At 40.2% G+C, this 23572-nt stretch overlaps 1 protein-coding gene across 5 annotated transcripts in view; it reads right to left on the bottom strand.

Moving 5' to 3' along the window:
* Positions 1-23572, bottom strand: part of LOC125440487 (putative leucine-rich repeat-containing protein DDB_G0290503) — a 119517-nt gene that overhangs the window by 82568 nt on the left and 13377 nt on the right. For all 5 annotated transcript variants that reach the window (XM_048510319.1, XM_048510318.1, XM_048510321.1 and 2 more), the window contains exons 8-17: positions 21996-22057; positions 21521-21595; positions 17727-17802; positions 14837-14867; positions 13649-13744; positions 12711-12799; positions 11919-11988; positions 11439-11504; positions 8219-8566; positions 2676-2746 (exon numbers count right to left, since the gene is read on the bottom strand). In XM_048510319.1, the coding sequence (XP_048366276.1) occupies positions 2676-2746; positions 8219-8566; positions 11439-11504; positions 11919-11988; positions 12711-12799; positions 13649-13744; positions 14837-14867; positions 17727-17802; positions 21521-21595; positions 21996-22057 (984 nt within the window). The remainder of the gene's footprint in view (positions 1-2675; positions 2747-8218; positions 8567-11438; positions 11505-11918; positions 11989-12710; positions 12800-13648; positions 13745-14836; positions 14868-17726; positions 17803-21520; positions 21596-21995; positions 22058-23572) is intronic.

Below are 23572 nucleotides of genomic sequence, written 5' to 3'. Positions count from 1 at the left end.
GAGACCAGCATGACTACCTACAACCCAGGCAGAGTTGGTGATGAAGTGGGACATTAAGCAGAAATTTCCAGGGAAGGTGAAAGTGATTGGGCTCATGCCTCTCATGGGATGGGAAAGGGAAAAGGCCAATGCAGGTAGAACGACTGAGATTAAGAGGAGGTTGGCAAGCAGCCAGTAACAGAATGCCAGACCTCAGCTCCTGATGCTGGAAGAAGTAAGGGGAGGGGGGAAGAACATGGGTATCTGTTCATTCTCATACTTTCAAGGTCACTGAAATGCAGACAACTAGCAGGCAAAAGGAGGAGAAAGCAAAGAGCAGATAAGAGATATATGTCGTTCAAGCATATGACCCAGGCTATACAACTAAGAAAGACAGAGCAGGAACATAGAAGTGCAATAATTGTACAGAGACACTAAATGCTAGTTCCAGTAGCCCTCAAAACATTCTCTTTATGATGAAGTCAAATGACATGGCGATAGAGTTGCTAGTGCTGGGTGAAAAATTCCTGGAGATTTTGAGGTGGAGCCTGAGAAGGGTGGGGTTTGCAGAAGGGAGGGACTTCAATGGGATATAATACCAGACAGTCCACCTTCCAAAGACACCATTTCCTCCAGGCAATCTCTGTCACTTCAAGATCAGCTGTAATAGAGGGAGATCCCCATCCATCACCTGGAGGTTGACAATCCTACATGGAGAGCTTCTTCCAAAAGTAATAACCATTGCAAAGAAAATTTTCTTTGGAAACAATGTTAGCAACCTCTGCTTGGAGCCTAGAACTTTTGAATCAGCTCTCATAACAGACATTTTCTTGATACTGCTAGTATCGATCTAGCCGAACTAGAGCTTGCTTTAAAAAATTAGAAGATTTAGGTGTAGAGATTACACATTTAAACCACATTGCAACTGGAAGAAAGGGATTATTGAGTGCTCTGCCCTTTCATGGAGGTTAATGATGAATCCTGACAGAGTGGTCTGCGGAGAGAATAGATGGAGGCCTCCTCAGTAGACACTGCTTTGAAAAGGATTCCAAGATCTGACTGTGTACACACTTTCATACATAGTCATTTGTAAAATAGTTATTAGCTGATGTCAAACTTTTAACCAATCATTCATCTCATGTTAAAGAACTTCTTATGCTACTGAAAACAAAAGGAAAGTTTGCCGCTGTTGCAAAAAAGAAAGATGTATTTAAAGGCAAAAATTTACAGAACCAGAGTCTGAAGAAAATATAATACATGCTAGCTCATCTGCAGACATCACATGTCTCTAACAGCCCCATCGGGGGGAGGCCAAAAGGGATCGAGGGAGCAGGGCAACTTTGTGCCTGCACATTTGACCTCCCTGGGGCATTTCCCCCAGTGGAGGAGGCAAACATTCCCGCAGTCTCCTACCCCTCAGCCCTGAAACCAAAAAAGCTAGAAGTTCCAGCTGTGGTGGAACTGCGTGGCATCCAGAACTAATGGCAGTGTGTGGGGAGGAGCAGGCTGGGGGATTCCTAGGAGTGGAGCCGACATTAGTTGGTTCCCACCTGGGATTTAGGGCTGGGTGCACGCCACCCAGGCCCTCATACTTATGCCACCCATAGTCCTGTAAGCCCTATTGACGGCTTCTTGGCAGTGTTTCTTTCAAACAAAATTTGGGGTCCCCATGCCACCAGAAAGTCCTCTGGGAGGTGGAGGGGCAGAGGGGGGCAGTGTTACGTCCCATCGCTGAGGGCTTTGGACGGGGCTGTCCATCTAAAATATAGGTAGTCGTATAATAACCATGAAAGCCTCTGGTGATGATTATATTATTTTGTGAGACAAACCGTTCCAATGCTAATTATTCATTCAACTAGCAAAAGGTCACTGCTTAACCTATATCTACTATCTTGCAATGTTTTTCTGAATTCCAGCCTCTATACAATTTTTATAAACATAGAAAAATATTTGTTTATGGCTGTCTGGGTATAGTTCAAATCCTGCTCAATTTATCAAAATACTTCCTATTAGTTTAAAAGCTTTTACCATCAAACCATGAATACCACGGTACTATATGAGGTAATTATCTACAAACCACACATTGTAGAGAGGTGATAAACATTAAGAATAATGCAAATTCAGGAGCAAATAAAAACTATGAGTATGCATGGGAAAGTCCAAATCCTCTGGTAAATTATAGTCAGGATACTTATCAAAAACCATACAATTGTTCTAAGTATCGAGCAAAAGACATACAAAACATGTAACCGCTTTTAGAAGTCTACATTATATTTAATACTGTTTTGTAGTTACAAGTAGGTATGCAGAGTCTAGGACATTTTTATCCTACCCCCCCCCCTTTTTTTTTTACAGAACTCTGAGAGACATACTATACATTATTCCAACTTGCCCATTTTATTCTCACAACAGCCTTTTGAGTTTGGTTAGGCTGAAAGTGAGTGAAAGTCCAAAATCACTGAGTCTAATAGCTTTAGAGGTTGATTGAATCCAAGACTCCCATATCTAATATAATAGTTTTACACCACATCAGATCATACTCTGGCAAGAGAAAAAGCAGACCTTCCCATACCTGTAACCACAGTATTTATTTGTATTAATTCCAAATTAATAATATTCCTAAGTGATGGCTGACAAGGTTCCAGCAACATTTAAAAATTTTTTATTGTTCTGGTATTAATTTTGAAAGTTTTTACCCTTTCAGTGTTGAACGTCGTTTTCTCAAATCTGCAGACTCTTTGGGTTTTGCACCACTTTTGGCATCAGGCTTTGATGGATGCGAGAATAATATAATAAAATTACAAAGAAAATTAGAGCAGAACAAGGAATAGAAAAAATCTTTATACTATTTATCACACCTTTACGCATCATTTATACAAGATACCCTTAATATTTAGTGAAGTTTCTCCACTAATAGATTCTGTTTCAGAAAAGTACTTGCAAGCTGAAGGAATATATCTCCATCAGAAACGGCTTCTTTGTCATTCCTTTTGCAGAATATTATGCCTAAAAGCTCTAAATAAGTCTTTACTTAAAGAGAATTGGGAAGGTCTCTAGGGTTGTTTTATTAAACACAGCTCCCATTTGCATACCATAACATACTAAAGTGATAAATGGTAATGACTGTAGAGCACTCCTCACACAGCAGTGGGCATTCTGTTGAAGAAGACAACCTTTAGATTAGAGTTTAGTATTCTTAAAAGTTCTTTTAATGAATAACAGCCCAATCCTAAAGGGGGGGGGCTGAATAATGATGCGGAGCTGTCACAGGGCAACCCCAACGCATTGGCCCCCTCTGCCGGCACAAGGAGTATCCCATGCCAGTGGAAGGGGCAAAGGTGTTAGGATTTGCAAGTGTCTGTCACAATCCTGACAACAAGGGGTTAACTGTGTGCATGTTAATTAGCTAGTGAGGTCAGTGTCTTGCTATCAATTCATTGATTAGTCATTGGGCAGCTAATCCGACATTGCTTAGGTGAGGCAGAGCACGTAGGTCAGAGGTTATAAAGTTAACTATGTTTTCTTTGTCTCACACACACGAGGTTTTTTCTTGTGCCTGTAAGATGGATTCACCTTAAGAGGTGGAATGCCTAGGCCACATGTGGGCTCACATGTGCCTAAGTTCTGCAACTAAGTTTGTACTAGAATAGTAAGGATTTGTTATGTTTATTCCATGTATACCCTACCCTGATTTAGTTAAGTAAAGTTTCTTTTTATAATCACAGCAAAAGTCTCCTGGTCTTTCCTCTCACTCTGCTTATTACCCAAATAGGGAAACAATTCCCCAACAAAAGGTGCCGGGAGCTGGCCACCTCTCAGCTCCATAGTGAACCACAGAAGCCAGGGATGCTGCAAAGCTGCACCAGAGTCCAATTGGGGTGGTGGGTCGTCCAGGTCATTCTTAGGGGTGGAGTCAATGTTCCGCCTCAGCTTTGAGGGAAGATATGCCGCAGCCTGGGGCTTGGACTTATGCCACCCTTTTGGATGGTGTAAATCTATTAAGTCCTAAGGAGGGCTTTCTGGCAGCAGGGGAATATTTTTTTATTTATCTGGAGGTAGAGGTGGCATGGTGTGGCAGCAGTGCCGTCCCCACCCTCCTTGGGCTGTGGATTGGGCTGCCCATCAACTAATTAGACAGGTGGAGGCCAGTTTTGGATCTGAGATGCTGCTGCTATTGCCATTAGCTCTGAAATAATCTTACTTAAGTGTTCAGCCAGGACTCACAGACAAAAAAAAAGTTCTTCCAAATATCATGTGTGACATTTAAAATATAATCCACCATGGAAACTGTATTGTTGATACCTTAAATTCCCCAAATTGTACTGATCAATGATCCCTAGATCTTTATTTTCTTAACAAAAATAGAACCAGGTGTAGTTTAATTATTTTGTTTTTCCTTCCCTTTGTATTGTTGCATTCAACATTTTTAAGAACTGGTTTGTTGCTGATTCAAAGTTAATGTTTTTACTAGTTTAAATAAAGATTTTAAGGTTGTTTTAATAATGTAGAATGGTTTATTCTGATTGTTGTTGTTTTATTTCATGATAGGTTGGTGGATCAATTTGTTGACAGAAAGCATCAAAATATTTGCAAGGAAACTGAAAGAATCTGCCTGAGAACAGTATTGGTATGTGAATCAGCCCCAACATACACACTCCCTCTTAATATAAGAACTTTAAAATAAAGGGATATTAGTAATACTAATATGACTTTTTATTTATCTCAGATTGTTTCTATGTGACAATGATTCTCCTTGTAGCCTTTACTGCCTGTGCAAATGCAGAAAATTTTGAAATGGCAGTGGAGTATCCACGTAGCAATTTCTCCTGAGCTTTGCTTATGCCAGACTCCCAAAATCATAATTACCTTACTTGTGACCAAAAGCCTTTTTGGGCTTTTAAAAATAGGAAAAATATCTCTATGGTTACAATATGATACCACCTCTATGGTTACAATATGATACCACCTCTGAATTCCTGGCTTTCACCTTTTAAAATGTTAAAATATCAATTTCTCCCTATATCTCCATAACAAAAATGTAAAAATATGCCCTCCCCCCCTCTATCTACACAATAAAAATGGCATAGAGACTTTTTTTAAAAAAAATGAAAGCTGGGCATTAAGAAGAACAGGCAGACGGATTGCTATAACCCTATAGTGTTATGTCAACTGCTTTTTTCTATTAAAAAAATCTTTTTCTAATTCCCTCTTGTGACATGGGAAATTTACAGTATGATTTTATTTGCTTTAAATTGAAGAAATCATTACAGTGTTCATTTAAAAAGCAGTTTCCCCTAAGATCCATTGTTTTTAGGGAAGTGATAAAAGACTGGTAGGGAAATTCCCTGATTGAGGTGGAAAGAAGAAACTAGTTGAGGAAGGAATTCAAGGCATACACAATGGACTATGCTAGTCATAGATCTTTAGAAAAGAAGGGGCATGCCTGAGTGCTTGCAGTTCATGGATTATGCAAGCCATTATGATTGTGACTAGCAAGACCATTTTACCAGTTATGATTTGAAAAAGACAAGGGGGGCACAGGTTGAAAGAGTCTGGACATGTCTTTCTGGAGGACCACAGACAGGGTCCATTTAAGTGGGTATGGCACTGGTGGAAAATTACTCAGTAACCCCTTTAAGAATTTTGATTCTGGGCAAAAAACTGATTTTATTTCTATATGGATGTGCATCAAAACTATTGCAGCTAGGCAGGCCTGTACAGTGGGTGATAAACTGTGCCAGGAGGTTCTTTGAATTTGCATGTGAATTGCTTGAATGGATGAATGGTGGCAAGTACTGAATTTTCTAAGTTGCATAGCCTCATGGCAAAATGAGACCATGTCTCCCTGCCCCCCCCCCTTGCCCCGACCACTTGTTCAGACAGAATGTAGCTGTGGCTTTTCTGTTGCCATTTGATAGTGACTCTGGGCAGGAGGGCCTGAAAGGCTCACAGAATAGACTTCTCTGAGTTCCAAGATGTTCATGTGCAATAGGAATTTTACAGAAGTCCAAAGAGCACTGTATGCCAAGTGCCTCTCATCCCATGAGGGAGACATTGGTTATTACGATGAGATCTGAAAATGAGACTGTCGTAAAGGAAGGGGAATAAATCTAAATAATAATTAATAAGAACCCCATCTAGCCTTTACTGACTTTTTCTTGCTTTCTCCTGAGAGCCTCCCTGATGTCTATCCTAGCTTTAAGCAACATTGTACCATCCATTCCTTCAAAAAAAGAGCAAAGTCATTTTCCCCACTGGAGAAATCTGATACGTTTTGAATCTACTATCCTAATCCAGAAATTGTACTGCCCTATGGCTTCTATTTAATAAAAGGAACTTTTGGGATCTCATTCCCAGATCTCATATTAATGACCAATGTCTCCCTCGTGGAAAACATAGCATGAAGTTGCAAATGTTGCTTTATCAAAAATAATCTATATGTAATATTCAAACTATGTCAATTCTGCAGGGCTTGCAAAATGTGGCTGTTCCACCAGGCCTTTCCCAACTAGCCAGCCGGATTGATCAAATATATTCAACATCTTTCGGTCTCCAGGGGAGGGAGGGGAAGGCAGGGAAGACGGGGAGTGGGGGGAGGAATGGTGGGATGGATTAATTGATATCATCTAGTAATCAGCATTATTGTAATAATTTTATAACTGGTTTTAAAGTAGGATTTATATTTTTAGTGGTAGGATGTTTTAAATTATGCATGTTTTTAGTCTATATGTCTAAAAAACTAATGGGCTGGGGGCTCCCAAAATTACAGGAATACTACGAGGCATGTCAAATAAAAAGTTTGATGGGAATTCAAATAGATAAAAGAGACAGATGGATGAAGTTCGAAAATGAAATAAACTTGAACACGGGTAGCTTTGGAATATATTCAAGTTGTTCAAAAATAGAAAGACAAAAATTAAAAGGCCCTAGAAAGGTGTTAATGGAAATCACAGGAGGAAATGGAAGGGAAAATGGATGCCAAGGGCTGCACAGATTCTTGGCACCACTCATGAGCATGGTTGGACAGGAAGAGGCACAAACAATATGATCTCTACACAGGGCAAGGAATATACAAGAGTAGCACAACTGTACAATGAAAAGAGGAGGAGAGTGTATTTAGTTTCCAAATTTTATAGAGAAAGGAGGTAAAGAAAACTGGATTTACTATTAAGAGGAATCTAGAGGAAAGATAAAAGCCTCCAGGAGGGAGGAAGAGTATATAATGAAAAGTTGTATAAAAATATATGAGGAAAAGAAAGGACAAATATTAGGAGTTATATACAAAAACATGATAGAAGATCAAGAATTCATGAGGAAGTAAGAATCATAATGGAAAAAAAATAGCAACAAAGTGGAATTAGAAAGACATAGACCTTATTAAAAGGATTATAGATAATATGAGATAAAATAAAAATAGATAAATATGCAGGGGCTTAGAGAAATTAATGAAATTAAGAATGAAATTTATAGGAACACCGAAACAGTTGGCATATATGATAAGAGTGGGCTCAGTCAGAAATGTTGGCATTATGGAGAGAAAAAAATGCAATATATACCCATATGTGGCTAGAATGTATAGAAGTAAAAAATATGTGGGAAAATGTAGTAAAATACATAGAAAAATATGTAAAGGAGTAAAAATAAAAGAAGATAAATGTAGTTTTACTATTTATAGGTATAGTGGATTATACTATAATAGAACAAAGAAAACGAAAACTTTTCAAATTCATGAAGTTAAATTTGGAGGTCCACATGCAGTAATAGCATTTAGGGTGGGGAAGGACAAAAAAATCTGGACAATACAGAAATGGTTGGAATATGTATGGGGAGCAGAGAAATACAATTAGGGAGAATTTTTTAGACACAATGTCAAAAGAAATCAAAGATGGCAAGAAAAACAAAAGGATATAGAGGAGATTTGGATGGAATTCAAAGACTGGCTAAACGAAATTGGAATTACAGAAGAAAATGGACAAGAAGATTGAAAAGAATGGACCTGCTGCTGCGCATCTAAAGAAGAGAAGAAGAAGGAGGGAGGGGGGAGAAAGGGGGAAAAATGATATGGAGGATGTATATAAAGTATACAATATAAATCTGTAATAATTCCGAAATATCAATAAAAATATTTAAAAAAATAAATAAATTATGCATGTTTAAACTATGTTGTAACCCACGCAGAGCCCTTCAGGGATAAGGCGAAATACAAAACTAACTAACTAAATAATAATAAAATTCTTACATATTGTTTTGGCTGTTTTTCAGAAACACCAGAAGGTATTTTATGAAGAGAGCTACGTTCAAGGTCAGATAAATCTGCCCCTTTTTTCTTGGGTTTACCATCTTTTGCTTGGGGCGCTGTGGAAGTTTCGTAATCTTTTCCAGGTAATGCTTCGCCTGCTTTCGCAATGTCAAACCTTGTTGTTTTCTGAACTGTTCCCTCAGCAGATGGTTTGCCTTTAACTTTTGATCCTTTTCTGGTTCTCTTAGATAACTCTTTTTCTTTTTCTTCAAGAGCTGTATAAGGGAACTCCCAATCTGGAATATCTGGGGGTATTTCAGCCAGTTTACCCCGAGCCATATTAGCTTCCTATTTTTAAAAAGTTAAAACAACATATACTTCAACATAATTTGTAATTTACAGTAGAAATATGTAGAGCAATCACATCTGATTTCAAAGTCTTGCATTCTTACCATATAACAGTAGATGTCTAAAATGTGACAAATGTCAACATTTACCTATAAATGCTGATAATTAGAAATATTCTGTAATTCCAAAAACACCACCAAACAGTCAGCTAAACATCTGTTAATATTTGCTTAGGGAAATCCACATGTAAATACTGACATTCATCTTATTCTGGATACTGGGTTGAATCCAGTCAGCTTTTTCACTGGTGAAAAAAGGAAGACGGGGTTTCCTTTTACCAATAAAAGGTTATGCTCAGGATTATGGAACCTATATGGGACAGGAGGTACAGTTAGAAGGAGGATTGGCTAAAACTGTATGATTGAGTGTGGCAGAGTCTGAGTGTAACAGTGTCACATATAGTGAGGTTTTTTTGGACCTGCAAAAATTTGTACCTTCCTATCTATGTGGCATACAAATATGTTTTGACTGTGATGTTTTGGGGGCAGAATCAGGTTTGAAATAGATTACAACAAAGTGGGGGCGGCGGGGAGATGACACAGAAGTGGATGAAATCATAAGATACTTTAAATAACCCCACTCCAGTTAAACACCAAACCAAAGAAGAAGAATTTGGATTTATACCCCCTTCTCTCCTGTAAGGAAACTCAAAGGGGCTTACAAGCTCCTTTCTCTTCCCCCCTCACAACAAACACCCAGTGAGGTAGGTGGGGCTGAGAGAGTTCCAAAGAACTGTGACTAGCCCAAGATCACACAGCAGGAATGTGTAAGAGTAGGGAAACAAATCTCGCTCACCAGATATGTGGAGAAGTGGGGAATCAAACCCAGTTCTCCAGATCAGAGTCCACCTACTCTTAACCACTACACTATGCTGGCCCTTTGAAAGCAACCTGACTGACATTTGGAGCTCTCATGTGTCAGCACCCAGCAGTGGCAAAGCCACCAGGGCAGGGGTAGGGAACCTGCGGCTCTCCAGATGTTCAGGAACTACAATTCCCATCAGCCTCTGTCAGCATGGCCAATTGGGGTGGGGGGTGCGCGATGCACCGGGCACGCCTGCAGGGGGCGCCAAAATTGAAAATACATTTTAAAAACTTTTTCTGTTTTTACTTTGTTGGCCGGCAGAGGGCGCAGTTTTTAGACTAGTGGCACCAAAATTTCAGGATACCCTCAGACGACACTCCTGATGATACCAGCCAGGTTTGGTGAAGTTTGGTTCAGGGAGTCCAAAGTTATGGACCCCCAAAAGGGGTGCCCCCATTCCCCATTGTTTTCAATGGGAGTAATAGTAGATGGAGCTACCTTTTTGAGGGTCCATAACTTTGGACCCCCTGAACCAAACTTCACAAAACTTGGGTGGTATCATCAGGAGAGTCTCCTGAAAGTATCCTGAAATTTTGGTACAGCTAACTTAAACATTGCTCCCCTAATAGGCACCCTCCAATTTTCCCCAGATTCTCCCTTTAAATCAACCCTCCTCCCCTACTGCATGGATTTAAACGGAGAATCTTGGCTCCCTTGATTTAAAAAAATTGAAAGTATTGTAGAAGGCTTTCACAAATGGATTCAACTGATTGTTGAGGGTTTTCCGGGCTGTGTGACCGTGGTCTGGTAGAGAGAAGTCTGTTATAAGAGAGTAGTCTGGACACAGTGTATAACAGACTTCTCTCTGTGATACACCTCTGAAGATGCCAGCCATAGATGCAGGTGAAACATTAGGGACAATATCTACCAGACCATGGTCACGCAGCCTGGAAAACCCACAACAACCAACACTGAAAGTGATGCTGTTTGGGTGGTGGGTGGGGAATCTACCCTGAAACAGCATCTTCAATGTTGTTTAAGCTAGGGAGCCCAGATTCTCCCTTTAAGGTGGATTTGAAATGAGAATCTGGGCTCTCTAAACAACATTAAAAGTGATGCTATTTCAGGGTGGACCCCCTCCCCCACAAAAAACAGCATCACTTTCAATGTTGTTTAAACTCAGGAACTCTAGGTACGTTCAGATTTGTGAGTTGGGGCATGTTCTATAATGTGATGGTGACTTTGAGATGACATGGTGCAAAAAATTGTTCCTTGGTTGTAGTGGGGGAGGGCAGCCTTGGGTCATGGGGAAGCCACCCATACCGGACTGGGCCGGGGGGGCTGGGCGCAAAACTCAGATTTTGTACCAGGCTCCATTTTCCCTAGCTACACCTCTGGCACCCAGAGTGTCAGCTGTGACACAGCATATATGCCTCTATATACCTGTCCAGGATATGGCTTGCAAAAAACCAGGCACAAGTCAAGACCAAAGTGAACTGGAGACCTGGGGAAGAGAGATTTGGATAAGTGTACAGAAGGCATACACAGGCCTCTGTTCTGAATAATGGCCAATATACCACACACGGGTCAAAAATGCTACTTTCTCCATAGACACCAGAAAGGATGAATCCATCAAACATGAATCCTCTGTAGATTGCTTATCAGAACCTCCTAGATAGAATTTTGCTCTGAAGAGAATATGAGAGGGAGAGCAAACAATAGTGAAATCCATAATAATATGATTTTGCAATCATTACTAATTCCTGGGTCTGAAGCCTAGAGCCTCCTGGGGGAATTCTGCAAATTGTGGACTCTATTCCCGCTACAGTGCTGTGACTTGGCATCCTGCGGAAGCAAAAAAGGGCCAAGGAGTAGTAAGGTGATACTGTGGAAAAAATTCAATTAACTTGTACTAACCATTCAAGTTCTTTGGATACAGATTTCTACTAATAATAACTTCACAATTTTTTTAACACCTAAAGCTATCGGAAGCTGCTGAAAGTAATACCTCTAAAACTTTCTGGAGTTTCTCTTCTAGCATTTTCTTCTCTTTTTCAAGAGACTGAATATTTGCCTACAATACAAAAAAAAAAGAGTCAATATTTTAACACATATTTAGGCATTTCTTGGATAGCCAATGTGCCCTGCTTCTCCACAAACATATTCCCAACCCTTCCCAAAGAAGTAAAGCAATGTATTTGGCTTTCCTGTCCTAAATCAGAAAATGTACTTCAACTGAAACATTGCACAACCAGTTAATTTGACTACTTGACAAGGATCAATTAGCAAGTGACATGTTCAGTTACATTATACTTAATCCTCAACTTCTGTGCAGACATCAAAGAAGTTAAGGGATTTGCTCTGTTTAAAAAATCCTTCTGTCTAAATCCTTTCTGGAGAAGGCTGTTTTAAAAAGCTCTAGCGGTCAAATACAGTTACATAAAGCTTTGTCTTCTCAGAAAGCTGTCTGATCTTGTTTATTTAGTACCTGTGCTTTAGTTAGATCTTCTTTCATTTTCGCAGCTTCAGGGTCTTTTATCTTTGAAGGCTTTCTCATCCTGTCATTCAGAAAATACAGGATAACAAATTAGCTATTAGGTCAAGAAAGTATTCAAAACATTCGCGTGATGAAACTGATCTTCCTATGCTCAACACATATAAACACCACCTCCCTCTGGTTAGGCAGGTTAGAACATATTTGTCAGGACTGGCTCCCGTTGGACCTGGCATCTTCCATTCAGAGTCAAGGCCACATCTGGCCCCATTATCACTGTGCCCGAGGCTGGCTGGTTTTTTCTATAGCTTGCTTGTAACATGGTGAATTAGGCAAATCTCCACCTTATCTCCAGTTTCCTGGAGGAGGAGGAGGAAGCCTGTTGTACTGAAATACCATAACAATGGTCCTTCCCACTGTCCTTTCTTATGCAAATTGTTTTGGGAACGAATGGGAGAGGGATTACTTGGATGAGCAAATGTTTCAAGATATATACGGGGAGGGGGGCAAGAACCAGAGCCTTCAGCTCTGGCTTTTTGAACCCCGGGTTCTGACACAGATCAGTAAAGCTCTTGAAATATTCCCGAATCTCAGTTCTTGACTGGAGTAACAGACCCTTACAATGTTATCCCAGGTAGCACTGTAACCAACCTATAAATGAGCAACAAGCAGTATAGAGCAGCAAAGAGAAAAAATGCTTTTAAATTACTAGCTGGCTGCATTTGATGAATTTTGTCTAAAATTCTTGACTGTGTATGTAATTCTTTTCTTATAGTTAGGCCTTACCTGTCTTGCTGAGCACGACCTTTCCCTTCAGCTCTTTCCTTTTCCAGTTTGGCTAATAATGTTTTCCTGGTATCTGTTGATGCTTTATGCTGCAACAAAGGACAAAAATTTGCTTTCTCCATCAATATTGTTAATCTGTGCAGTCATGCATTCGGAGATATGTATGAGCAAGCCATAGTTCGGACCCTTTCACAAAGCTCTGACAGAATAAGGAACTGATCATCCTGCCCCTCGGTTAAACATTTTCACACTTCAGATGCAATCTATCACATGGAATCAATTCTTTGTTGCTCAGTTAATCTCCCGGTCACCACAAGGATACTAAACTGCATTACAAAATTTATCCTAGGAAACAACTTCTGCAGTGAGGAAGAAACATGAAATGGTGACTGCAAAAAGAGGCAATAATGCCATACCTGTCTTTTCCACTTGTGTGGAGTAAGCCGACTAGTTACTGCCACTTTTGCAGCCCACCATAGTACACCATTCTTTTTAAATTGGCAAACTATGATTTGCACTTGAACTGAAAATCAGAATCCCAAACAGAATAAAAGGGAGCGAGGGAAGGAAGACAGACAAAACAAGGAGGTTTTACCTCTTTCAAACAAAACAAACAAGAGCTAGAGATGAATGTGTTATCCCAACATTCAAACCATGGTACAGTGCACCACTATGTGCTGAATAGAAAAACTGGGCATTACAAAGTTCAGACGACTCAATAAATGTCCTACCCCCACACCTGAACAGCACATGCAGACATACCCTGAGAGCCAGCTATCGTACTCTAATATGCACTTGCCAGTAGCAGAAATATGTCAAAAATTCTGCCAATATAAGAACTCCTAACCCATAACTGGAACATGATACTGAAGCCTCGTTTTTCAGTGAAGTCTATTTTTTCACATTTGGTTCTTAAATCATTCAGTTATCATGCTCACTGTTATATTTGAAGTTTTCATCTTTAGAAATTCATCTTCCATTATCTCTTTCTCTTCTGCTAGCTTTTGGAAGTCATGCTGTATCTTCTGTAATTTCTAAATACACACAGACACAAATTTAAGGGGAAATAATACTGTTGCGTGTGTCCCCAAACACATGAAATCTGTTTGAAAGTGTTAAATGAAAGAATGATGAGGCGGAGGGACAGCTTTTAACCATGATACTCGGTCCACTGATGCAGAAGATCTAATAACCACTTTACTCTCTCTTTTTTTTTGTTAACAATACAGTACTGTGTATACTATAAAACAGCACAGTGTATAATGCTACTGCAGGCATAGAAATTAAAGACAGAGCCATCTTTACTCAGAGAAGCTAAGGACGGTTTCTTGTCAACTACCTTCTGGCAATTACAAATAAATATGATTAAAGGTTTTCTACCCACTCTTACCTTTGGACTGCAGTTTAACTAAGTATTTTACATGCACACAAGCAAAAGTATATGAATGAGTGGCATGGGACATCTTTCATAGCACTGAGCCTTAGAGAAGCTGGCAGGGGACCAAGTGGGGTTCTTTTCCCTAATACTCTCCCTAAGGCTCAGTACAATGGACAGCCGATTCATCAGAGACTCTCCTGCACAAATAAAACCGTTAATGAATTTCCCTCAAAGAAGTACTGATTCTTGGAGGTACTGGTGCAGGAAGGATCAGGGCTCCATATGCTGTTAGTCTAATTGACCATTCTAGAGTGAATTAATGTGGACCAGAGAACATCATGTTCTAATCAATAACTCTGAAATGTAAATGTACTCTTCTATTGTATTCTCTACAGTAACTTTAAGCATGTTCTCTCTCTAGACTTGCCCAATTTAGTATCACAGCTGGAAAACAGAGTTTACCTCCCTCATCCACACACTTCAGTTTTTAAAAAAACAGACATCCTATCAGCAGGGACAGATAAATGAATGCATATAAATACACACATTATGTTTAATTTTGATTATATATTTGCAAGTTATATATTGAGGAGATTTTTAAAAATTTTGCAATTTTATTGTAGCCATTTCAAACTTATCTCCTTTGTTATATTAAAAACATAAAATATTTTAACCATTTTTTCTATTATAAATTTTGGTTATCAAATGATTGTTCCAAACATTTGCATAAGCTTAACAGCATACTTACACTTTCAACGACACCTTGTTCATTGGTAACTCTAAAAAAAGATTTTTTTAAAAAAAAAATCTTAGTTTGCACTCTATAAATAATTTTAAATTTTAAACTAAGGAAAAAGTACATGAAAAGCAAATTACTGTAAATTTACATCACCATGAAATGGGAGAAAAGCATGCTTACAGTGATTTACATGTTTATATCAGGCTCTATCTCTCAAGTATAAGTCATAAGAAGCAATCCTAAAACTCTTTGGAAGTAGTGGTTAGAGCAGGGGTCTGCAACCTGTGGCTCTCCAGATGTTAATGGTCTACAAATCCCATCAGCCCCTGGGTTAGAGTATCAAATGAGAATCTGGTACATCCAGGTCCAAATCCCTACTCTGCCGTGGAAGCTCTAACCACTGTTGGTGTTGCTGCCAGTTCAGTACAGCAGCAATGATGTTTCCACATGCCAGGTTTACCCACAATTTTCCTGCCCTCGATCCCCAGCAGCAGCCATGCCCCCTTCCTTGGGACACTGGGGCTTTTTTAGTTTAGAAAATATGGCAACTGAACATCATTGTAATGTAAAAATATATGTAATAAAGTTTAACTGAGAATGGTAAAATTAAAGATCTAACAGACTTAGTAAACAAAATATAAAAATTCTAAGCTAAGACCAAAAAACTAAACCAACTTAGTGCTGGTTGGATAGTTATGGAGAAGGTGTGCCTAAGGAGGTGATACCACCAAAGAGGTCGTGGTCCTGTGGCCACTCTTCTTAGACCAGACAGCAGATAGCAGCCTCTAAACCTAACTTCATCATATGCCAGTCAAGTAGGAGGCTTCTGACCTGACAGCAGTCACAGATGTGACAAGGGACTCACATAATCCCAGGACAAGTGAACCCGACAGAAAAGGGACACTCCCCCCAGCAGCCTGTTCTTCTCATTTGAATGGCGTAGGAGTGAAGCCTTTACTGTCATGCCCCCACAGAGCCTTTGTTTATTTCCCCTTTAGTTTCCCCCCCACCCCCAAACCACCTGGGGAGCAGAACAGTCTAACTTGAATGTTTCCAGTTTCCCTGGCCCCTGCGTAGGAGTGAAGCCTTTACAGCCCTGGCCCCTGCGTAGGAGTGAAGCCTTTACGGCCCTGGCCCCTGCCTGGTGGAACACTCTTCCTCCATCTGTCCGGGCCCTGCAGGATCTTGATGAGTTCCGCAGGGCCTGTAAGACTGAGTTGTTCCACCAGGCTTTGGGAGGGTTTTAATGTGGATTTTAATGGACGCAGATAAATTTGTACTGTGCACTGTATTTTAAATGGGTTAATTTTAATTTATATTCTGTATTTTGTGTGTTCTTATTGTTTGTTGTGTATTCTTGTTGTACACCGCCCAGAGCCCTTTGGGGGAGGGGCGGTATATAAATTTAACAATAAATAAAATAAATAAAAATCCCTGTTCCCCCTGTGCCAGAGACCCTCTGTGGTGTAGCAGTTAAGAGTTTCAGACGCTAATCTAGAGAATGAGGTTTGTTTTCCTACTCCTGCACACGAAGACTGCTGAGTGACCTTGGACCAGTCACAGTTCTCTGAGAACTCTTTCAGCCCTACCAATCTCGCAAGATATCTGCTGTGAGAAGGGGATGTGATTGTAAGCCGCTCTGAGATTCCTTGGGGTAGAGAAAAGAACAGTATGAAAACCTACTGTTCTTCACCATGTTCTGGAGCAGAATCAGGCTCACAATGCTACTGTAGATGAGTCCCTGGTTGCATGAGCAACTGCAAAAGATGGTCTTAATAGCCAATCACATTCACATCTGCCTGAAAAACTGCAGGGGATGAAAATGAAGTCCTCTTTGCAGTGCATCCTCTCAGGACCTACTTTTTTAAAACAATCATTTTGGGGAGAAGGGCACTGAGCACTACCACCACCAAAGCAATCTCAAGAAAAAAAAAAGGGGGGGGGGGAAATGTTTAGAGAAAACTTTGAGTCCAATATTCCTCCCTCAACAAATAGTTCACTGCAAGAGAAAGTAGAGCAAAGCAATAAAAACTCAGTCTTCTGATTCTTCTGTATTCCAATAATCCCTTGTAAGGTCCTTCTTGTAGGGTTAACTACTGCCTGGAGAAAAATGTCCTGTGCCTTCAATAGAGACTTATTTATCAGGTGATGTTATTTATCTCTATACCAAGAAAAAGAGTTATAATACAGCTTGAAGAGAACTGCCCCTTTTAAAAAAAGTTATCACAAATGTATGTGTGGAAACGTCAGACTCAGATTTTGAATGCAACTCTACATCATATTTTCTATTTGTTATATTTCACACTGGGAGTCAGTGTAGTACTGTGGTTAGCGTCAGACAAGGATTGGTAAAGCCTGGGATCAAAATCCTAATATGCCAGGAAGAACAGTGGAACAGTCACTCTCTCTCCAGCTTCCACCTATTTTACAGGACTACTGCATAAATATAGTGTGAAAGGGAGAAACTGCATATGATTCTTTCAGAACCATCACCACCTGTCCACTTTTGCCATGAACTAATCGATTTGCCTGGTCTACAGCAGAACATTGTTTTCCTCTCCCCCCCACCCCCCGCCCAGCCCAGATAAATACATAGGCACTCAGTACACTGAGTCATTAAGGAAATGAGTCTGTGTGCACATCCTTTATCACCATTCTGACTTCTGAATGTGTACCAATTGTCAGGAACAAAATTGGGAGGGATATGGGAAACTTCCATAATGGCCTGGTGTTGTGTTTGAACCCTTGAGCATATACGCTGAAGGGAAGAGAACAAATCTTATGCCCGGCCTAGGAGACCTTCCAGGTATAGCCACTGAGTTTATGTCAGCACAGATAATATAATTGATATGATTAAAACAGTACACTTTCTCTGTGAAAAAAAATATGCAAAATTTACCTATGGAGCTTATTCGTTTGTCTTTCAAATACTTTCATTATTTCTACCATGCGATTGTTCATTGATTCAATAGTTTCTGAATAATAACAAAAAGAGAAATGAATAATCAAATAATTTTTTCCTTAACCCACCCAGAAATTGACCACCAAGGTGACATGAAACAACACCAGGTTAAAATTTAGTGCAGCTTGTCCAGGATGAATTTCTAGGCTAGCTGCACATTTTCTGGCAGAATACACAAAGAATCAGCTCTACAACTTTTCCTTTTAGAACCAGGTCTCAAAATAAGCCCTTTACAACTTACAGGTTCAAAATATATGTTTGTTATTTAAAAATTCAAATAAAAATTACAGTTTTACATGGGAGCAAAACTAGTATGGATTATTCAATATGCAAAAAGGAAAGACGAATCTACTCAAAGAACTTATGTTTTCATGAAACTGGGTATTTGGATACTGTGAAATACAATGTCTCTTGCCATCACCAGCAAAAAAAAAATATGTAGAACATATTTTACCTGGAGAAATATTTAAAATTTAGCTTGATTTAAAAATATAACACCCAGAATATTATGGAACTATTTCAAACCATAGTCATAAGAGCTTGTACAAATATTTGTTTTATTTATAAACCAAATTTGGTTTAAAACATGTGAATGGAAACTAATCATCATCTGATACCACAATCAACATCAACACCTGGATTCTCCACAGACAGTTAATGTATAATGTGAGCAGAGTGGATAAATGGTTTATACGTGATTTCAGATGCTGAAAAAAATAGATAACAATGGTTGATTCTCCACTTCAAAAATGAAACTAGGTACAAACCAGTTTGGGTAGATTTGGGATCTTTTGAACACGGTTTCATGGTCCCCACTGCTTGTGCCCCCTTCTTCTCAGAAATGCAGCAGCCACACAGGAATCCCCACTGTCGGCGGATCAAACACGCAATTCGCTTGGGAGCTATCCTGATTGGCTGCTGCGTTGTGCTGGGGTGGAATTTTTTTTTTCAAAGTGATGGATCCACGTCTCTGCAAGCACGTGCAGAACGAGCCTATGCGGGAGCAGGGAACCAGGTGGTTAAAACAAAGCCCCGTTTCCATGTTCCACCGTGTTTCCATTTCTAAGTTAATGCAAGGTACATACACACACACACACCCCTCTCCACAACTACCGAAAAGTGAAAGTGTCCAAAGGTGGGCATTTATGCTTGAAATCATGAGTGTGGCGCACAAAGGACTGGACTTTCTCAAGCAGTTTCAGGGGCTAAAATGAAATGAAATAAAATAAAAACAGCTTCCTTGTCCCTGGCTGGGGTCACACTACCAACCTCTTGGCCATTAGCTGAGCGCTCAGTCAATTGTGCCACAGAGACACCACTGTTTTCAGGTTGGGGGAAACACAACTTAAGTCTCTCCGCACAAGTTGAAATGGGGAAACGGGCGATCAAAATGAAGCCCCATTTCCGCGTCCCGTAGTGTTTTCGTGTTAATGAATGAATGAATGAATGAATGAATGAATGAATGAATGAATGAATGAATGAATGAATGAATGAATGAATGAATGAATGAATGAATGAATGAATGAATGAATGAATGAATGGTTTACTGCTGCCTTGTTATATTTTTATTTAGTCACAAAACTGTTCCACGTTGCCTCAAATCGACGTCAATCTCAGCATCTGGAAATTCAAAAAAAGGGCGGAGGCTCCACATCACTCGCAAGGGCGGGTAGTTTGAATCTGGATCCCCCTCCCCCAACTTCTGCACTGCTCCAGATTGACTGTGTGCTTTTTGAAAAAGTCTACTTTCTTCTAGGTTCTGAAATAACACGTGCTGAGCAGGGGTAAGAGTGGCAGAAACAGGGTGAATGCATTTTCGGCGCTGGTGTAATGTGGAGTTTTGAATGAAAACTGGATATTTGGAGTGACGAGCATGCATTTAATCGTAAGTGGGGAATCGACCAATAAATGGGCTTATTGGTTCACGTTTTGCAGGTATTTTGCTTTGATGAAAAGGTTGAAGTATCTGTTATCACTCCAGCTATTTGTGACAGAATTACAACCCTTTGACAATAATGGCAAGAGAAAATGGAAAGATTAAGGCACACCTGTTACAGACTAACAGCACACTTTGGGAGATGGGGGTGGAAAATGTACAGGGAATCAACAAGGCACTTCACCAGGACATCTCCAAGATATGCCAGAATATCCATCTGGGCACAGCAATGGCATAGAGCAGCACAGGGCAAGCCACTGTGGCTAAGAAGGGCTAAGAAGACCCTAAGTTGCAGAAAAAGTCAGCTCCCTAAGCTGACCCAGCTCAGTTGAATGCTTTTGGAAAACCAATCCTTGTTGCAATATTTTAAGCATCACTTTACTCACATAGGAAATTAATGCAATGGTCCAATGGTCGCAGCTCTGGCTCATTTACATGACATATTTATAACGAGCTGCAATCATTATAAAAGAACTCGTGTTCCCTTTTTAAAAATGGAAAACAAATTAATGTATGATTGCAATCTATCTAGATATATAAAAATCTAAACGCATGTTTGTCCCTGGTGGTCTCCCTCAGAAGCTGCTGGACCCCAAATTTTCACAGGACGTCCCTCCCTGTTGCGGGCAGGTAATCGGACCTTCAAATCACCGAAAGTCCATACCTGAGCCAGGTAAAATGTCTTTTTCCTGGCGCACCAGGCCATGAAGCTGGCTCTGTTTAACTGTCACCCTTAGAATGTTCGTGCAGCCTGTCTGTGGCCTGAGGGCTTAGAATGTTTGTGCAGATGGGCAGAGATGAGCAGTGAAAACAGTAAATAGGTAATACTGTTAGGTAATATGAGTGGAAGTGAAACACATACACACTTTGCCGTGTGAGACGTCAGGTGGGGTTCCCCCCTACACACACATGCAGGTAACTTTCACTCTCTGTGCCTCACCCAATACTACCACACAACACACATACTCTCATACACATCCACTTCATCCTCACACACCTCACTCTGCCCTCCCTCACATCCAATCACCACTTACCCACTTCCTCACCCATATTCACCACAGCTCTCTTTTACTAAAAGCAAGCTGGAGTTTGCCTTTTTCTTCTAAGAAAATCTACGGGGTGGGGGCGAACCAACACTACCGGCTCCGCTTCTTTTGCACGTGGCCCTTTAAGAACCCAGGGAGCTGGCCTTGTTCTGAGTGCCTCACCACCCTGCCTCTGCTGCCTGACTGGGATAGCCTGCTTGCCCCAGTTCTGCCTTACCCAAGCCAGGACTGTGCATGTCAACCAGCCTCATGGACAGCAGGATTCACACTCTGGACAGTTCCATTGTGGAATGGGAAGGGTTACCTTATACTAAAAAAAACAAGACAGCACCATATAACGATGTGCATTGAAAAGGGAAAGAGGGATTCCATTTGACCACCCCAAAAGGCTATGCTGGGGATCATTGGACCTGCATGGACATCTGTGTGGGTTGCAAACTGTGATGAGAAGGACAATTGCCACAGCAACGCGTGGCTGGACCTGCTAGTTCGTTATAAATATGCTGTGTGGAATGAGTCTCTGACATCTTCTTTTTTCAGAATTGGAATATTTGAGCATTTAAAGTTTGTGGGCTTTTTCTGGTTCGTTGTCAGGAACATGCTACTCGTTAACTTAAATGGTAGTTACTTTAAAATGTGAAGGTGTTAAAATAGATGAGAGTGAAAAGTTTTTAGGCTGACTGACACACTAAAATTTTAGTCAACTTTTTTTTATCTTACAGGGACATTTTAACTTCTGAAGATCTTACGTGGTGCTCCCACGTCATCTTGGAAAACCTGTACCATATTCATCACATCTTCAGTTGCATGTTTCAAAGCAAGTTCTGAAACAAAGCAAAGCAGTGACTAAGTGGTTGAATGTGTTAAAACTATTAAAACAGGGTAAAATATGAACAGCATCAAGGGGAAGTCCAAAATATACACTTAGAAGCAGAGGTGGGATCCAACCAGTTCTCACCACTTCGCTAGAAATGGTTACTAATTTTTTCTGAGTGCCGAGAAGGGGTTACTAAAGCAACCTCCCTGCCCAATAGGGGCTGGAGGTGCGTGTGTGCGGCAGCGCCACTGTTTGAATCCCACCACCATCGGAACTTGTTATTAAAAGTTTGGATCCCACCACTGCTTAGAAGAGAAAATCAGCAAATATCTCCCTTTCATTAGTGGAGATGTACCACAAGATGTACCAGCTCCTCAGCAAGTTCTAAATAAAATTGTAATTTTTACCTTGTATAATATTTTTGGGGTCTCTCAGAGCAGGTGGTGGTCCTACTTGTCTCCTCTTCTCCCTGTAAAAATTTACAGAATTGCAAACATAGTCTTTGAAATGCATACGAGTAACAACATTCTGGAAATATCCTACATCCTTTTATCCTACATCAAGAAAGCCTAATGTGACAATTAAGGAATGTTATAGCAAAACGTGGCTTTCCAAACAAAAATGAATACAAATAAATTGTATTTTTCTATTTAAGTTGTACTAGAAGATTAATAACATGGAATTGAAAAACAAGAGAGAGGAATTTCTTTACAAAAATTTGTGCAAGTCAAAGTCACCATCTATTTGTACTCTATCATACTAATTTCCACACAAGCTCGCCCGTGTGCAACAGCCACCACAGACAAAGCTTTAATATAACTTATTGCCACCTCAAACAGAGCACTTTTTAGTTGTCTGTTCACATATTTCACATTAAGAAAGTAATCTCAAATACTGCTGTAGATATTATTCAAGGTTGTGGCTTACATCTGCTGCATTCATACATACTTCATTTATATGGGTACACTTCCTACTTCTTCATAAGAAAACCATGTGAGAATATTCCAAAATGAAACCATGTATAGGTATTCCAGAGGTCTTTGAAAAAAACCCCAATATGTTACTGGTTGTTGTGGGCTTTCCGGGCCGTGGTCTGGTAGATCTTGTTCCTAACAGTTCAGGAGGCATGTGCTTCATGCTTCCTTCTAGAACAGATGTGTCTTCAAGTTCTTTGGAAGGCCTGCAAAGATGTTGCCTAGTGCCTACCATACTACTGGAGAAAGGGAGTTCTTCATCTTGGGAAAGACAACTGACCTGTTGTTATTGCCAACCTATGTTTCCCCCACACATCTCAGTAACTTCTAGAAATTGAAAGATATGATGTAACATTTATTTATGCTAATTATAATCATAAGAACATAAGAACATGCCTGCTGGATCAGACCAGAGTCCATCTAGTCCAGAACTCTGCTACTCGCAGTGGCCCACCAGGTGCCTTTGGGAGTTCACATGCAGGATGTGAAAGCAATGGCCTGCTGCTGCTGCTCCCAAGCACCTGATCAAGATTGGTAGCCACAGATTGACTTCTCCTCAATAATCTGTCCAAGCCCCTTTTAAAGCTACCCAGGTTTGTGGCCATCACCATCTCCTGTGGCAGCATATTCCAAACACCAATCACTCATTGCATTAAAAAATGTTTCCTTTTATTAGTCCTAATTCTTCCCCCCATCATTTTCAATGTATGTCCCCTGGTTCTAGTATTGCGAGAAAGAGAGAAAAATGTCTCTGTCAACATTTTCTACCCCATGCATAATTTTATAGACTTCAATCATATCCCCCCTCAGACGTTTCCTCTCCAAACTAAAAAGTCCCAGCCTCTGCAGCCTCTCCTCATAAGGAAAGTGCTCCAATCCCTCAAACATCCTCGTTGCCCTTCTCTGCACTTTTTCTATCTCTTCGATATCCTGTTTGAGATGTGGCGACCAGAACTGAATATAGTACTCCAAGTGCTTCATATAAGGGCATGACAATCTTTGCAGTTTTA

The sequence above is a fragment of the Sphaerodactylus townsendi genome, linkage group LG11 (assembly GCF_021028975.2).
Source record: "Sphaerodactylus townsendi isolate TG3544 linkage group LG11, MPM_Stown_v2.3, whole genome shotgun sequence".
Classification (NCBI taxonomy): Eukaryota; Metazoa; Chordata; class Lepidosauria; order Squamata; family Sphaerodactylidae; genus Sphaerodactylus; species Sphaerodactylus townsendi.
This window is presented reverse-complemented; position numbering and strand designations above follow the sequence as displayed.